Source organism: Paramormyrops kingsleyae, chromosome 2 (genome assembly GCF_048594095.1).
Source record: "Paramormyrops kingsleyae isolate MSU_618 chromosome 2, PKINGS_0.4, whole genome shotgun sequence".
NCBI classification, from domain to species: Eukaryota; Metazoa; Chordata; class Actinopteri; order Osteoglossiformes; family Mormyridae; genus Paramormyrops; species Paramormyrops kingsleyae.
The window spans coordinates 25,507,660-25,525,000 of NC_132798.1; the positions used below are offsets into that span (position 1 = coordinate 25,507,660).

General features: G+C 41.9%; 1 protein-coding gene across 4 annotated transcripts in view; it reads left to right on the top strand.

Annotated features, from left to right (window-relative positions):
* Positions 1 to 830: 830 nt before the first annotated feature.
* The window catches only part of fancc (FA complementation group C), a 35,795-nt gene continuing 19,284 nt past the window's right edge, over positions 831 to 17,341 (top strand). For 2 of the 4 annotated variants that reach the window (XM_023803157.2, XM_072708586.1), the window contains exons 1-5: positions 831 to 1,112; positions 7,050 to 7,151; positions 7,845 to 8,044; positions 12,434 to 12,521; positions 13,183 to 13,277. In XM_023803157.2, coding sequence (XP_023658925.2) covers positions 7,880 to 8,044; positions 12,434 to 12,521; positions 13,183 to 13,277 — 348 coding nt within the window. In that variant the 5' untranslated portion in view covers positions 831 to 1,112; positions 7,050 to 7,151; positions 7,845 to 7,879. The remainder of the gene's footprint in view (positions 1,113 to 7,049; positions 7,152 to 7,844; positions 8,045 to 12,433; positions 12,522 to 13,182; positions 13,278 to 17,341) is intronic. The other 2 variants (XM_072708584.1, XM_072708587.1) reach the window with 2 other exon arrangements.

Sequence of the window (17,341 nt, forward strand, 5' to 3'; positions counted from 1 at the left end):
TTATGGTAGTCAGTGAACCTGTTTGAATTCCATTTTAATATATCGTGAGTAAATATATAATCGACCTGAATTACCAGCTTTCTGATGTGGAAAGCCAAGCATAAGAATAACGTCACAATATAATATAGATCATTGCGGTAATACATCAATAAAAGCACAGTGTTGTTAATGGTTTACCCCCACTGCAACTTCAATCTATGCAGTGCCGCCTAGTGGTTAATCAGTTGGCGAAACCAAGTGCTGTAGGTTTCCTATTTCTAATTGAAGTGTAGCAGGCCAAAATTGTGGGTTTTACAGATGGAGTAATAATTGCATGAAAATTAATTCGTTACAGCTGGACAGTCACGTGACTGGCATTGCGTAAACACGAGGGCAAATAAAGCCAAAATAAAACGATTTATTCCTGAAAAGCAGAGCCGCTTTGATTTGAACAAATATATAATTAAAGGAACACGCAGTCGCTCTGTACATTTGAAATATCACTAATATACAGTATGTTTAATTTCGGATATCTATCTATCTATTCGTTGATTAATGCCAAGTATTTATTCGCTGTAGTTTTGCATGTAACTATGATGTGATGAAACGCATGTAATGAAATGATTATATTGAACAGAATTAATAAGTAGCTATTTAATATATTTATTATAAATATGTACGTATATTACTCCAAATATAAAACATCAGGAGCTCACATTAACTAGGACATCGCGTCACAACACTGTAAATAACAGTGGGGTTTCACACAGCTAAATGAATTTAGTAAACACATTCTGTGAGGAGGAAATAACATTTACGATTGTGTTCATATATACGTTACATACATTATAGAGAATCTAGACAGTCATATTTTCAGATCTAAACCGCGCACAGCGATTTACAGCCGGCGGCGCTCCACGTGAGGGAAGTTGAAGCGCGCGCCAAGTAAAAGCGTGACAACTTCCGGTTTCTCTGAGAGAGGGCGTGTAAAAAAAAGAGAGGGAACTAAAAAGAAAGAAACGAGGTAAATAGTGAGGGAGATGCTGAAGGGATAATAGAGAGAGAGAGAGAGAGAAAAAAAAAGTGAGGGAATTTTGGATGTGTAGAAGCACTGGGAGCTCCTTGCACATAAGGTTAGTGACCATATAAACTGGGAAAGGCAAGAAGGCAAACGTATACTGCATTTAGAATGGCACAGATTAATAAGAACCGCCAAAGTAGACGAGCCTCAACAACAGCAAAACGGCGGGTTTTAAAGTTGAACGCGGCTGGCTAATGTGCTAACTTTGTAACCAAGTTAAATTCCCCGGTCCGCGAAGAACAAACGGACCATCGGAGATTTCATTTCAATTTGACTTTCATTGGCCACGCCGAATTAGCAACTCCGAAACTGATACGACTGACAGTAATAAAAACGCAGCCGTATTAGCGGAAGAGTTTCCTTTGCTGTCCTCGAAGCGTTGTCATTAGACTCGGTGACGGTTCGTTACCGGTTCGGGGTTCTGGGTCACAAAGACGCTGAAAGTTGGCCTTGGGGTGAGGTCTTAGGGTAGGTTGCCAGCAGAGACGGGGAAATGCCTGTGGCCGTATCCTGGGAGTATGTTGACAAGGCCCAGTAATATACAAATACAGTCTCTGGTGGCGAACTCATTCATGTCGACCTCATGTAAGGGGGGTGCGGTTTATCTCATGCACCCTTCATCACACTGATTGTATTGGTTATACTAGTTGTACTAAGTATACATTTTTAGAAATTGCTTTCCTCTAGTCCGGAGTTCGTCTGTCTCTGAATTTAACTTAGAAACGACTTTTTTTTTGTTAAAAAAATGTTAAAGTTATAAAGTTTTAAAGTATTTTTTTCTTTATTGTAAATGTATATTAATTAGAATTTACTTGTTACTTTTCTCTGGCTGGTGTATCGAATGTGCAGTTCTTTATTTTCATAAATTAACACTTCATAAATTACTGAATTATAAATATGTGTTTTAACTGCTTATTTAACAGTGTGAGATTTGGCGATGGCCTTAAGCTGTATATTTGGTATGTAATATTTAATAACAAGTTACATTTGGTATCTGGTATATGTTCCTTTTGGTATCTATTCCAATCTAGTAGATAAGTAATACATCTTACCCGTGAAAAAAAGTTATTCTCAAAATTATGAAGCGTTCCATTAGCATCCTGTTTATTGAACAACGAAGTATATTCACTAAAGCCTGGGGAGTCTGCGGAATAATGTCCACTGGTTTGGATGTAAAAACGTACACAGTCCTTGTTAAATGTTAAGGCTTAATTGTAATGGTGTGAATTTCCGATGTAGCTTTAATGTAATATGCAACACAGGGGGCTGCCATACGATGGCGGTTCCTATAAACTATACCATCTTATGTGATTCTGTCAAGAATGATGTATTTCTGTGCAGGATAATCAGATTTGGTGTGTGGGGATAAATGCTTTGTATAACTTTTGCATTCTTTCTAGCCATTCCAAAACAAAGTAGAAACAACGTAGTATTGAGAATGCATTTTTAAGATTTGTCAGCAAATTGGACACAATTTCAAACGTTGCCTTGACATTCATTTGACACATGGAACAAATATACCAAGTATTGGTCTTCATTATAGTTTTAAATTTGCTGTCCGGCTTTGGAGCAGCAAGTTATGGTTCACAGGATTAATCTAAGGCTCGCTGGATTACTGTGGCACAAAGGTACTATCGCTGCATTACTGTGCCACCTGCTGTTCTCTACGAGTACAGCACTCTGAATATGAAGTGAACTGCAAGTGGTTAAGAAAAAATGATGGGTGTGTAAGTATGTGTGTGTGTGTCTATATGTATGTGTGTGTATATATCTCAAGTTATTGTACTTGCATGATTTCATTAGTTTCACCAGTGATGCCCTAAAGTTCACATGCCCATCTAATGTATGCATATGATCCCCCCCCCCCCAAATATGTATTTTCCCTCTAGTGTAATTTTAAACCAAGTATTGCAAATCAGCTCATTTCTCTTTGAGAGAACAGGTAGAACAAAATGCCATAAAATTATTTTATTCTCTTTCTTCTTTGCTGCTTTTTCCCTAAAATTTGGCTTTGAAAGGGGATTTGTTCATCACCAGATAATGCTCTTGCTTTATATGTAGAATATAGTAAATCTACTTGCTTGGGAAATTGTCAAACAAAAATGGTGAGGTTTTTATTTTTGTTCTTTGCATATTGATATCTGGCTCTTTATTTGGCCTCAACATTCCCAAATCCTCATATATATACATCAAAGACAGTCTTCTACCACTTTCTGTTTTAAAACTCTTAATTTTCTGTGTAGTCCTGATGCTATAAAAGTTAAAAAGCCTTGGTCATGGCAAAATGTTTCCTTTAAAGTGTACAAAGTTGCCAAATGTCAGTCATGATCCATGCATCAGGAAAGGAAACATAAAATATAAATGTTACTACTTGGAAGCATGAATTAAGCATTTTTTAGCTGTAAATTCCATAAACGGTGAACTTGAAAATCAGCATATTTTAATTTCAGTGGAATTTTTCTCCTTTAAGGATACCCAGAAAAGATGTAAATCTGTTTCCTAGTAGGCGTTTCCTCCCCCCTCAATATGCCTTAATTCCAGGAGGTTTTAAAAGTAAGGTTATGGAAGGATCTGGCCTGGCAGCTGTTCCTGTTGTGATGTCATGTTCTCAACATTTACACCCAGTTCTGCAGGACTGTGGCGTGTCAGATTTCACCTTTTAACTCATAATTGGAAAGTTTTTTTTCTTGTGAATTGGGAAAGAGATCATGTTGCCATACATTAACACATGAAGTAAGTCACGATGAAGGACCAGTATGGAAAAATTGCTTCTAAGCACAGGTCTAAAAGGAAGGGTTTAAAAGCAGAAAATTCAAGTCCTGAACACCATATAATATCAGGGAGGGCCAATAAGGACTGGATGTTTTCAGAATGGAAACTTGTAGTGTTTAATATGTTGTATTCTTAGAATTTAAAAACATGATTTACAAACACTGGACCAATGTCCCAGTAAGCATCTGTTCTCTCATTTAATTTTATTACTGTACCAGATCTATATTTGCTGCTTCCCACTTTCTCCGCCAGCTAGACAATTAAGCACATTGAAGTAAATGTAAATCATAGACCTCTCTTTAAATTCTACTTAGCTAACAGAGCAATTTAGATTGGAGCTAATTATTAATGTACTAAAAATGTCACCCTTGTTGAAATACTACAAATTGTGCTGTTTGGTAAATTTGTCAAAGACGGGAAAAATTCTTTTGGGGAAAGTGTTAGGTGGTTGACTTTGTGTACGTAAATTTCTCCCGAAAGCTGCGTGTGCTGAAATATGTGGCATGGTCCATGTTGTGCAGTTCATGCTTTTTAACGCACATTTTAGAATGATCAAAGGGGGTATTTAATGCTCCCTTAAATTGGCGCAGTCAAAAACTTGAATGTGATGTCGGTTTCTTTTGCCCCCGCTGACAGATGACGCGGTCAGATTCTTGTCCTGAGAACGAGTCCCATATCTTCCAAGGGGCACATTTCAGGCGACGTGATGCTTTGCAAGTCAGGGGTGTGACATGAAGGAAAACGTTCTTATTAGCTGTTATGTAGCAAACCACAGATTTGTTATGCCGTGGGGCTTTACTTGTTTATTTCAGTCACTCCTCCATCTCCATCAATCCCACAGACCGGCCAGGAAAGGAGCAAAGATGATGTAAGCGCTATTAAGGAAAATCAAGGGGTTCCAGTTACATCCATCCTGTATCTTAATTGAGAGCAGCTTTCGGCAGTGTGTTGGAGACTGAGGGAACTGAGCTGGAGTGCAATGTAAAGTAGAAAAATAATTTGGGTGCCAAATGGATATTTATTTAGTACCCCCTTCTTTCTGTGTTAATAGTGGTTTAGCAGAGAGCTTTATGCCAGAAAACTGTGCTGTGTCTTTAATGTGCCAATAAGAAGGTGTCGACGTGTTTTAGAGAAATGGGAAGTTTAGATAAACCAGACAGTCATTTCTTCTTTGTTGTCAATGTTGAATCACAAAGATAAATTTTATCAGATATTTAAGTTTGAATGACCCCACGTGGACTTAAATGATTTATTCATGAACTTAAATTAAATTAAATTAAATGATTTATGGATTTTTATGTACAAAATTGAAGTGTAGGCCATTGCAGATTTATATTAGTTTAGCTGATACCCATAGAAGTGAAGAGAAAGATTGCAAAGTGCTGCTTTTGGTGTTGTTTTTTTTATCCCCAAGTGAAAGGTGCATTTTGGATTTATGCTGAAGGATCGCACCCGACTGCAGCAGGATGAGGGTTCATTCAGACATTCAATTACCTGTTATTACTGGGACTGCCATGTCATGTGAAGACATATGTCTCAAAATGTATTGTCAACATTGTGCTGCCCTACTACAAATATGCAAAGAACACACTAAGCATGGTATGAGCTGCTGTGCATAGTTCAGTTTGGTGAAGAACACAAAACACATTGCAATGATTGAGATATTTTAAGCCTGTCTGAGCATTGATGTGCAAGTTGGGTAGTTCTGTTTTAATTTTCCAAGTTTTTGCATCCTCATTTTTGATGATGAAACTTGGCACGTGAATTGCTCAATTAAGAATTAATATCTACTGAAGCTTCTAGTTGTAAGTAACTTTTGGGGTGCATATCTCATTAAGGGGACAAAATAACAGGTCAATTTATTATGTACAAATAGTACCCATACATCATCTATGTACTTCATTATAAAAACTGATTTGTTACTCCAAGCCCTTCACTATTTTCGTATAACCAAATGTAGTAAAAACCTAGGAAAAAGAAACTTAGAAACTTAAATTTGACAATACCATGAAAAAATACTTTTGAGCTTTCTAATGAGCTATAGGTAAGTGATTTAGCTGTAATACTAAAATAGTTATAAGGGAAACACTCTGAATTATCTTTCTTTTTTGCTACCCACAGTGTAGAAAAGGAACTGTATCTCTAATGGATTTTTTTTAAACAAAACAACATTTCTGAGTTCTGGAGGGTATTTGTAATTTGCAGGCAAAGTTTTATCCAAAATGGTAATGACACTTTATTGATTCCTGTGGGGGAATTCTCTTTTTACATAGCGCATCATGACACACATGGTAGCGAAGGGCAGCCACCTGCAGTGGGTCCCGTGGAGCTTGGGGTTAAGGACCCCAATAATCATTCTGGCGAAGCCAGGTTTGACCTTCCAATCACAGGCATAGAGGCATAGCCCAAACCACATGGTGACGCAAAGGCCATTTTTGAGATAAAATTGAATGACCCGGCATTTTTTACATGGTGAAGCACAGTCTTGCTGTTCCAAGCAAACTTTCCTATTGTTGGACAATCATAACACTCTTTTAAAGACTGTATAAAGATGTCAGAATAGATTGGCCACATTCTGAATGGTATGCGGATTATTTATAGATATAAATTTGACATCCAGTTTCTTATTTCATGTCTTCAGCTTTGCCAAATGCAAGCCATGTATTTTTTGGAAAAAGTGGCTGTTTTAATGAAAACATGGCAGTAATGGCTTTTGGCACTTTATCGGATTATAATGGTCTTACTTCATGAGGAAAATCAGTGTGCTCTCTCTCAGATTACTATGTGTTTTTATTTAAATTTTCATGTTTTGCATGTTCTCATTGTGGGTTTCCTCCAGGGACTCCGGCTTATTCTCTCAGTCCAAAGACATGCAGACAGGCTGCCTGTCATCACTAAATTGCTCATTGTGTGTCTGTCGGTGCTCACGGCACCTTGCTCAAGGTGTGTGCCAGCCTTGAGCCATATGCTGCCTGCGACAGGCTCCAGACCCACCTGAGAAGATGGATGGAAATCTTCATGTGATTCTCCAGTATCAGCTCAGCATTCATGAGAATTGGTTCTCTGTTTTTTCTCCCCCCCCCCCCCAATTTACTTCCTAAAGTTGGTGTTCGTTCCTGTCATCACCATGTGTTCTACTGCAGTGGTATTGAGGTGTGGCATAGCAGAAATGTGTTACTGTCACCATTGAAAGTGATGGGCTGTTTGTTCTTTGCAGGGTTTAACATTTGCAGTGAAAATTTTACATTTCTCCTCCAAGACTTACACAGCCATCCTGCTGCGATGATGGAAACACATGAAGCGGCTCTTTAGCAACAAGGTAATTAAGAAATCATTGTACTTGTCTTCTAAGATCTGTAAATAACTAAGGAGAAAAAAAACAGTGTGGTGAGTGTTATGACTTTGACTGCTCCACCCCACAAGGCTGGGAATCTGTTGGAAAGCTTTTTTCACTGGGCAATTTCCCCCTCACTTAAGTTTTCCCTCTTTAATGTAAATCCTTTTTGTTTTTGAAACCGAGAGAGAAAAGTATCTGTTAGTCATTTCAAACTGAAACCCAAGGTGAGAGGATTAGTTGTGGAGGGGCGTTTTTTGCTTAATGACGTTAATTTGTAAGAAATACTTTTGTGCTGAGAATAAGGAGGTGCTAAGAGTTCAGTCGGAGTCTGGGGGCTTTATTGCTGGGCTCAGCGCTGTAGATGAACACTTTTTTTTTTTTTTTTTTTTTTTTAAACAGTCCTACTAATGAAATACTGGGTGATGACAAATTCAGATGGTAAAAATTTGAGCCCCAGCTGGACTGCACATTTAACTGTAATTTTCTGACTACCACTCTGTCAATTCGGGCTGCGCACAAAAGATTCATTATCAGATTTTTTTCCCACCCCCCCCTGTTTTGTTTTTGGAAACATTTTCCACACAAATCAGCAGGACACACGAAAGGAATTTCATCAGCCCCCCCCTACTCTCCCCCCAGCGTGTTTCTGAATTCCACCCTGTGTCTCTCTTGCAGGGAGTGGTCCCCAGACCTCGCATGGGCCTGAAGCCATGAGCCACACCGGCCCTTTTCCTGAGCGGCTCGTGGAGTTCTGGATGGGCAAGGCGGTGGAGTGGGGCCAGGCCCTGACCCCTGCGACCCGGCACGACGTGGCCCTCCACCTCGGCCAGCTGAGGGCTTTCCTCGGCCGGCTCCTGCTAGAGCTGCGAGTGGCTGTGAGTCCTCCAGAATGTGCTCCTAGGGGCTCCCCAGGGAGCTTGGGGCCCGGCCGTCTGCCTCCCCACTCCTGCTCTTCCGCTCTCTAACTGGACACTCCGAGGAGCTTTGGCAGATAGGGCCTGAAGTGCCCGTGATCTGTGAGCCCAAATCTGTGGCTTTAAACTCTGCAGCGTGAGCCTCTAATATGATCTGCAGGTTGGCTGTATAATTGGGGCAGCCAAGCAAGATTCTGACAAGAGCTACTGGGCGAGTGTTCAGCTGGGGCCGCAGCTAACAGGGCCGTGAACAGGAGCTGCTCTGTGCTGCAGGAGAGGCGGGCGGCTGGCAGCGACCCGGGCCTGAGTTAGCGGGCTAATGGCCGCCAGGGGACTGGCAGAGCTAACCCGAAGTACTGCTGGATCGCGTGTAACGGATGAGGCCCTGTGAGAAAGCAATGTTAGCATGTGCCGTCCTTCCCGCCGCCCCCGTTTATCTTGAAAGGGGGCCTTTATTCCGCCCCGGTTGACTTACCCCACTAGTGCAGTTGACTCAGGCATTGGCTCGTGGAAAAGAAAAATGAGATTTCAGTCGTCAGGCATTTAATTGAGTCCGCGCGATGGCCACCCTGCCAGGACGTAATCATTCCTCTCGATTTGCATCATCTTCGGCAATGTGACAGCGATGGCGATGGTGATCTATAGATTAGCACGGTGTCTTTCCTTGACAAAGACTTGTTAAAAAACAACAGGTTTGGCTTTATTGTTGCCTTGAGGTAACCTATATTGAGGTTTATATCCATTTGCTTGTTTGTTTGGTATAGATAAACGTTCCTCCCCTTGCTTGCAGGAACTGGGGGCTTGGTGGGGTGGGGAGGGGGGGTTTGTAAGAGTCTTCCCCCGTTTCTTGCACAGGCAGACATGGCTGCTGGGGGGGGAAGCAGTGAAGATATCTCAAAGATTATTGTGTTGTACCTTACCCCCATGTCCCCCCTGGACACGCCGCACCCCTCCGCATTCCTGCAGCGCGCCGTCCGGCACAGCCGTCCGCACAGCCGCCTGCACGCGGAGCGCTGCCCCCCGGTGCTCTGGCCAGCTGTATGATTCATAGGGGCCTCGTTAGAGTCACAGCGTGACTGTGGGTCTGTGCATCGTGCTTTCCTCCGGTCCCCCTCCACTGGGATGCTGGCATCTACATTTACATCTTTCTGTTACATCTTAATGGACCGGTGGGCTAATACTGTGGTGATGAAATGCTGCGTGCTTGCTGAGACCGTTTTACTCATTTTTGTAATATATTCACGTCTGCTACTCATCCGCCATTGGCCTGTTTAAAATTTTCCCCCTGTTGCTGGTAAGCATGCATCTGTCTCTTTTGCATTGCTGCTCATCCAGCAGAGGGACAGCCAAGCCTGGAGCCCGTTCCAGAACACACAGGACAGACTTGGGTCGCCAGTCAGTCACACAACTGGCAGTTTAGGGATAACAAGGCACTGAACCCATTTTTTAGACTAAAAGGAGAAAACCCACGAGGACTTGGGGTGGATGTAGTGCCGGATTGTATCCACTGAGGCCACAAGGCCACAAACGGAAAGGGAAAAAAGCTTTACTTGAGGGGGCACATATAATGCACTATTATGCTCTTAATTAATGATGAGCCAACAGTTACTTAATGTATTAACCACAAACTAAGTCTTATTTACAAGCATATTTCTGTTTGTGTATGTCTTTGAGCTGAGTGTTAACATAAAATTTACTTAAGCGTGAATTTATAGTGTGCTTATAATCATCAACCTGCTAGATATTGGTAATTATGATTCTAACAAACCAATAAGTAGGTTTACAATAAGTAAAAAAAAAAGACTTACAGTACCACTACTTATCTGTTAGTCCTATTAATTACTGTACTTTATTGATCTCATGTTCATTTGTCATTAATAAATTGTAACATATTTATTTCAAGCAGTTTCTATATTTGTTACTGTATCTGTTAATTCTGTTAACCTTTCTGAAGTACTGAAGGAACAAATAACAGAAAAGTGAAATTCTGATCTCATTTTTGTTCATCATTAATGAACCAAGTAACTACTATATTTGTTCATGATTTGTACTTGAGTAGTAGCTGAGTTACTAATTAGTTACTAAGGAATGTTATTGTAAAGTTTCACCACTTTACGATATGTATTTTTGGTCTGTGACGGGCTGAATCCAGTCTCTGAGAGGTCCCTGCTGTCCACAGTGGCTCTCTGCTGTGTGCTTCCTGTGCCCTTTCAGTTTTGTACCTATTATTTAGCTGTATTCAGGGCCGAGCTTGGCATTGTGCTGAACTCAGGGACATATTCACCCCTCCCAGTTTCCCAGTTCCAGCACACATCACAGTGCAGTTGAAGCACTTATCTAGATGAACATTCCTGCAGCATTATGTCACGTACACACACATGCACACGCACACACATACCACATGTACATTTATAGGTGGTCTGAACTGAGTCATTTGTACATACATGGTACTGAACCAGTCTGTTTTTCTTTACCGTGTATATTTAATGTGCTGTGTGCATCTTGAAATAATATGTAAGCTTGCAGTATAGCAGTATTGCCAAACTGGGTCCCATTAATTCTGCAACTGTCTTTTTAGAAACATCAGCGGTCCAACCAGTTGTTATGTGCAAGGCAATTATTAAAAAATTAAGGCTTAATTTAAAGGTACTGTGGAGCATTTCCATTACTGATTAAAAATTCAATATCGCATTTCTTTGCAATTTTATATTATGATTGTGGTGTTGGGGCATGATGGTGGTTAAAGGGGGGGCCTCCAGAGTGTGTGTGGTTGTGTGGACTTTGCATGTTCTCCACGTGTCACAACAGATCCCTCTGTCTTCTCTGGTTTCCTTCTGCAGTCCAAACACAGACAGACAGGTTAACTGGCATGTCTAAATGACCCTTGTGTGTGTGCTTGTGTCTGCCTGCGATGGACTGACATCCCATCCAGACTATACCTCTAACCCTATACACTCTACCTCCCTACCATGACCCTGACCAGAACAGGCGGTGGGAAGATGTATGTATGGATTATTAATTTGTTTACTATACAGCAATTTTAATAGCATAATAGTGTATCATGTTTGTTTTGTGCAATATATGAAATAATCATGCTAGGATACAAAAACTCTTTGACGGCCAGTATTCAGAACAGACATTCTGTAATCTGTTTATGATGGCAGCTGCACAGGATCATGTTGCCAGTCTCACCTCGTGTGTAGCGATATTTCCAGTGCAGGCGCATAATGTCTTAGCCGACTTTGAGCATCTCTGGTCTCTCAGTGATGCGATACGGTCCAGAGCTTAACGAGGGAAGGGGGGATAACATTTCTGCCGAGATCGGCCAGGAGTTAATTAGAAATACATTTCTCTCCCACTGCTCCGAGGATGTTTACTAAACGGCCGGCTTAGCTTCTTGTCTGAGCCAAGTGGAGCCGGCCCAAGCACCTTGTTGCTGGGGGTGTCTCGCACACCCCAGTCACGACCCCTGACTTCTCCCTCAGATACCGGGCCTGTCTTTAGGAGGGGCAAGCACGCCTGCTGCTGGAAGATTGTTAAAAAACAGAAAAAAGAGAATCCTTTGTTGTGAAAAGCTGCATGTTGCTTCAATTAAACCTGGCATATGAAAGACTTGGGCTGCCCCCGCCTTATTTTTCTGTTGCCTCAAAGCATTTCGAAATGCTTTCCCTGCTTTTGTTCTTTAATTTGTTTTCCATCACCTTTCTGTATATGCCCTGACGATACATGAAGAAGATGAAATACTGGGAGCTATGAAATTTATACTAAGAAGATATCTGTCAGGTAGCTTGTTCTCGCCTTCATACCCGATTTGAGGCCTGTTGCGTGAACTTTTCAGGTGATCGCTGCATGTGGCCACGTGTGGGTGTCACTTTCGGGAGCTCAGAGGGTTTTTCTGGCAGGTTGCAGACTTGCCTGCAGGCTGCACATTAGCCAGCAGTTCTGCACCCTGTCACGTGACCTCATGCACGCCATCCCCAGGAATAGCTGCCGCTTCCCCATTCATTGCTCTCTCTTTCCCTTCTGTGTTCTGTCATTCCAAAGGGGCCCTTTTCCTTAAAAAAAACATCTATCGTCTGGCAGGTTCTAGATTTCTCATAGTTTTTAAATTTGCTTGCTTAACAAGAAAAAAATTAACACAGAAGTAACTACTGTTCCTCTTCTGTGGTGAAACTCAGTGATGGGATGAATGATTTTGAGAGGACTCAGAAACCACCTGTTCAGACTGCACTTGCTGGTTTCTCCCCTCGGTCTTGCATGCTATCTGGCCACCTGATTGCTCAGGAGTTTGAGCTGCCGAATGGATAAACATGGATGTCATGTTGACCTCAGTACCCGTATCCTCCTCAGGGTTCCACCCAGGAGGTGATGAGGGCGGCTCCCTTCGTGGGCCAGTTCCTGGGAAGACTCTGCTGGAACAGCTTCGTGACTGCTGACAGTAAGACCCTGCCTGTTTTACCATGAATAAATTTGTACCCCAGAAGCCACTTTTTCCTTCTCCGGCCGTTAAATAAATTTTCATGCATTTAAACAGACATGTAGTGAATGTCTATTTGGGTCTGTTGAGTTTTGCTTTTTGGAAGATGGCCACGTAGCTGCATTCTCTTCTTGAGTTGTATCATGCAGCATGCTGGAGGGCCCCCTTCAGGGGAGCGTGCGTATTGCACTGCCTGGGTGGCGGCTGTATTGTCTTTATGTAAAATTCCACTGCACCAGGAAATCATTTGGGGACATGCAGTACAACACCAGGCCCTGTCAGAGCCGTTTTAGCACTGTGATGGTTTTATTTCGCATTGCTGTGACTTGCCCTTCTGCTGTCCAGATGCGCCCAATAAAGCCGGTCTGGCCTGTGATGACACACAATGTGTACGGCCATCGATGTTTACGCAGAGATTGGCTCTGCGTGCATTGAGACTGTTCTCACATAGTACCATGGTGGTTTTGTTTCTGAAAGTTGAGATGAGCAGTTAAGCATAGCCAGGCCGCTTGACATTTGTTTCAGGCATGAAGGCTGTTTCTGTACCCCTGCATGTACAGTATTGCCTTCACATTATCGAGGCCTATTGTGAAATTCTTTTTATCTTTGGGTTCTGTGTTAGAGGAGAGCCGGGGTTGTCTGCTGCAGTGCCTGCACAGCATGTACAGTGTGCAGCCCCAGGGGTCCCTTGAGCTTAAAGCCAACCAGTGGATTCAGGTAGGTCTGCCTGTGTCTTTGTGCGATCAGCTGCATCATGTGGTGAGCTGGAGCCGCTGTGTGCTCAGCCTCTGCAAACAAATATATTTAAAACACTTATAATAACTACCTGTAAGTTAACTCAGCCTTGCACATCACAATATACTGTATAGCTTCCTGATGCTTAATGCTAAGTGTTAATACTCTAAAAAAAAAAAAAAGCATGCAGAATGCATTAGGCAGACCACAGACGCTGATGTACCAAATCCCTGCAGTGAAAAGGTAACTACACCAGAGCTCTAGAAATACATGTTTCATTCTTAATGGAATATTCAGTCTTTGTGAACTGGTAGTAAATTGAATTTGAAAATTCAATGACTTTATACAATTGATAGAATTGTGCTGGGCAAATTTTAAAAATCTGTTCAATTTACGGGGTAATTTGAGTCAGAGGTTCCAGTAAGTGAAACAATCAGTTCATGTAAGGCAGGCCAAAAGCATCAGTAAGCTGAAGCAGGTCTGTGAAGATGAATACCTCTGGTGTGCCAGCTTGTGCTGAAGGAGATACCAGTCACTACGACAGCGTTTCTCAACCCATAGGGTTGATGGATGGGGAGCTGGATAGGAGCAAAAACATGGCATGTCTGAGTCCTGGAGGGCTGGATTGAGAGTCACTGCACTAAAACATTGTATACCTTTCCAAGAATGGCATTCTTTATTTTGCATGTATGTTATGGGTAAATCATGAATGAGACAATACAATGATTTATTATGCATTCGATCAGATTCTTTTCTATTGCAAGGATGTAGAAGATTTTAGGACAAAACGCGGGTAATATGAGAGGTTTTACCACTTGGATTTATGCAAAAACATTATGTGTGGTGGTGCCTCAACTTGTAATGAACAGGTTGTTCAGCCATCAGTAAAAGGGCCCCGCATGGAGAAGCCAGGTTTGGTGGCATAGAGGTCAGCGGAGCTCAGGCAGATTAGATGGTCTTGCTCCTCTCCCTCTCAGTCCTCTGCAGCCACACCTGGGCTTCTGGCCTTTGCCATGAAATTTATGGTCTTTTGAGCAAAAAGACGCCGGTGGCTAATGGCACGTACCTCAGAGAAGCTTACTGAAATCCCCATAAACAAGCCGATAAATAATCGATTCTTACCTTTCAACTTCTGCTCCAAGTTCAAGCAGATGGGTTCCACCAAATGGTGTGGAACGTGCATGTTTTTGCCAGACTGAATGTGTGTACTTTTGATTTTGTCTAATAAAACACAGTGCTAATTAAAACGGTGCCTTTAAAGTAAACTTTTAATTTGCCAGATGTGATCTGACTTATTAGTGGGATGGAGGCCTTTTAGGGAGTGAAGCTGGCTGCTTTGTCAACGGTTGTTCTGTAGATTTACTAAGAAAAGCTTTTTACCCCAGAGTTCCATATTTTACTGAAGATACCCAGGCTTCACAAGTTTACAGCAGCATGGGATGTTAGTTTTCTCAACCACATATTGTACGGTTCCCTTGTTAAAGTGAAATCCAATTAACTGGAAAACTATTTGAGTTTTGCAGTGTTACTTTTTATAGACTAATTTCCTTCTTTTTGTTTAGATGTTTAATGAAGAAAGTCAGTATTGCTGCCAAAAGTTATGGGACACCCCACTGATGGAAAAACAACAGGTGTAAATAAGATTTTTTTTTTTTATATATATATATACACACACACACATACACACACACATAATATGTGCAAATATTCTGGCGTGCAAAGAACAGCAGCAGAACAACAGATAGCCCAGACCTCAAACCCGTCAGAACAGCTTTGGGAGGAATCACAGTGTAGGATTATAGCAGAGAGAGAGAGCATTCTTCTGTGGTGGAGCTCACTGGCGCTTTATGGAAAGCCAAGTTCTCCTCCAAGTTCCCGAAAGAACGGCTTCCCCACCGTGAAGCAGAGCACCCCATTCTGTTTGTCTACCCGCCTTTTTGCCTTAGGTTTCATGTTGACAGCAGGTCGCACCGTTGATAAGACCATGACTTTGTTGCCTAGAGGCTGCTAGTTCATGTCTCAGCAAGTGCCAAATGTGCTCACCTCGCTTACCTTAATTGTGTTTGGAGGCAAATATGATTTGTGTGAAGTTGCTTTGCATAAAAGAATCCTGTGAACATGCAAATGTACAGAACAGTTATGTTCCCTGAGGTGGCAGTAACATTATCACTATATAACTAGCTACTGAAAAGAATTTTGCTTAAAAAAAGCTCTTGTAAGTGTGGAGTATAGTGCTGTGCAATATTCTGATGAAATATAGTGATTATAGACATATCATCATGAATTTGAATATTGAATATTGTAATTGGAGAAAAGAAATAGGCCTCATGACTTGGATTATATTATGATAATTATCAATATCGTTTGATATGAAAAAAATTATAAAATATTTTGCCATATCACCCATCCTTGGTGGAGTACATTACTTGAATTTGAATTTTCAATATTCAGGCCTCATTTCTTTAAATAAATACTTGGTTGGCACAACAGAAACTCATTTTTTTGTTAGCTATCAGTAAAATATAAAAGTTCTCTTCCTACTTTAATAGAGCACCTAGCTACCATTAGACATGACATTACTGCATATTTACTAGGGCTGTAACATACACATATTTGGTCTGTTGAGTTTGGCTACATCGTTTTCAGTTTGGTATGCACAAAGAAATGAAGGAATACATCGCTTGACTCGGGCAGAACCTAAATTGACAAGTAGATGTTCAGCATTAAACTAATTGTGGCCATGAGTTGGTTATGGCTAATGGAGGAGAGCTCAAAGATCCTCCCACATCACCTAAATCGGCAGTTTGGAAACGTTTTGGATGAACGACGAGGATTCATGAGATCTTTGCTCATGACAGTAACATATCACCCTGCCTTGGCATTTCATTTCAAATTAGTCATCTAAACCGCCTTCACTGCTTAACATTAACTACGGTCTATTGAGTTTGTTATGCTGTCACCACGCCACCGTGATGTAAGCTTGCCGAGGGAAATGGTTAAAAACAAACCTTGCCTTCTCTGTCGGACTTTATCCACAGATGAATCTTGGCGTCTCTTTTGAGCGGCTCGCATACTGAGACTTGCCTGTGGTTGCTTCCCGACGTCATCGTCGTCGGATTTCTCCGAGCGCTGCTTTCAGTGTAAACAGGAGATAAGGCACAGCTGGGAATGGCTGCGTCCCAGCATGCTCGCTGGCAGGGCTTGCGAATGGTGACAGGGTCTTTAGCGGGCTTTGGGGGGGGTCCTCTGTTCAGCGTGCTCCTCACGGGATTCCCACATGGCTTACCACAGGAACAAAACCTTCCAGCATTGCCTTCCGATGTGGAGACCACCTGTCAGCCTCCTGATTGATGACTTTTGCTTCCAGCTTAGTGTTGGACTCATAAGTCCTCAGTAATAAATAGATGAAGGCATTTATTCGCCCTTTAGTGCATCATTACAAGCTCCTGCAATGGATGATAGTTTTCTTCCCAGTGGTGTAGGTCCCTACATATGCAGCTTTGAAGAAGGTTCAGTGAAATCCTTAACCCTGTAATTGTTTATTCCCTCATGACTGTGGTTCCACAGGGAAGGGGAAAAAAAAGGAAAAATGTGAACTGTTTTATGCCTTTCGAACCGTGGCAGTACGTTGTGAAACTGCAGCGGAGAGCATGTGCTGTCATGAGTTTGCCAGTCCTTGTCTTTTTTCATGTGTGTATCACGACAGAAAGAGTAAATCAAAGGGCTGGTACCATGTAACGTATTAGTTTGTGTATATTAATCCAATTTGTATGGATGAGTGTCAGATGTTGGGAGGATAACATCCCGGGGCTTTGCGACGCCAGCCTGTGTTTAATCGCTGCTTCGGCTATTTTGCTGTATCTGCACAGGGCTGCTCAGCGTGTGTGAGGCTTGTCCCCTGTTTGCTGTTTGCTTTGATGGCACAGTCTGGTCCTTCTTTACAGCCACCTTTGTCCCCGTTGCTGCCTTGCTGTTACACGTCTTAGGTATTGTTTCGCGGTTTGAGTCGGTGGGTCCCTCTGCATTGTGCTGCGCATGCGTGTACT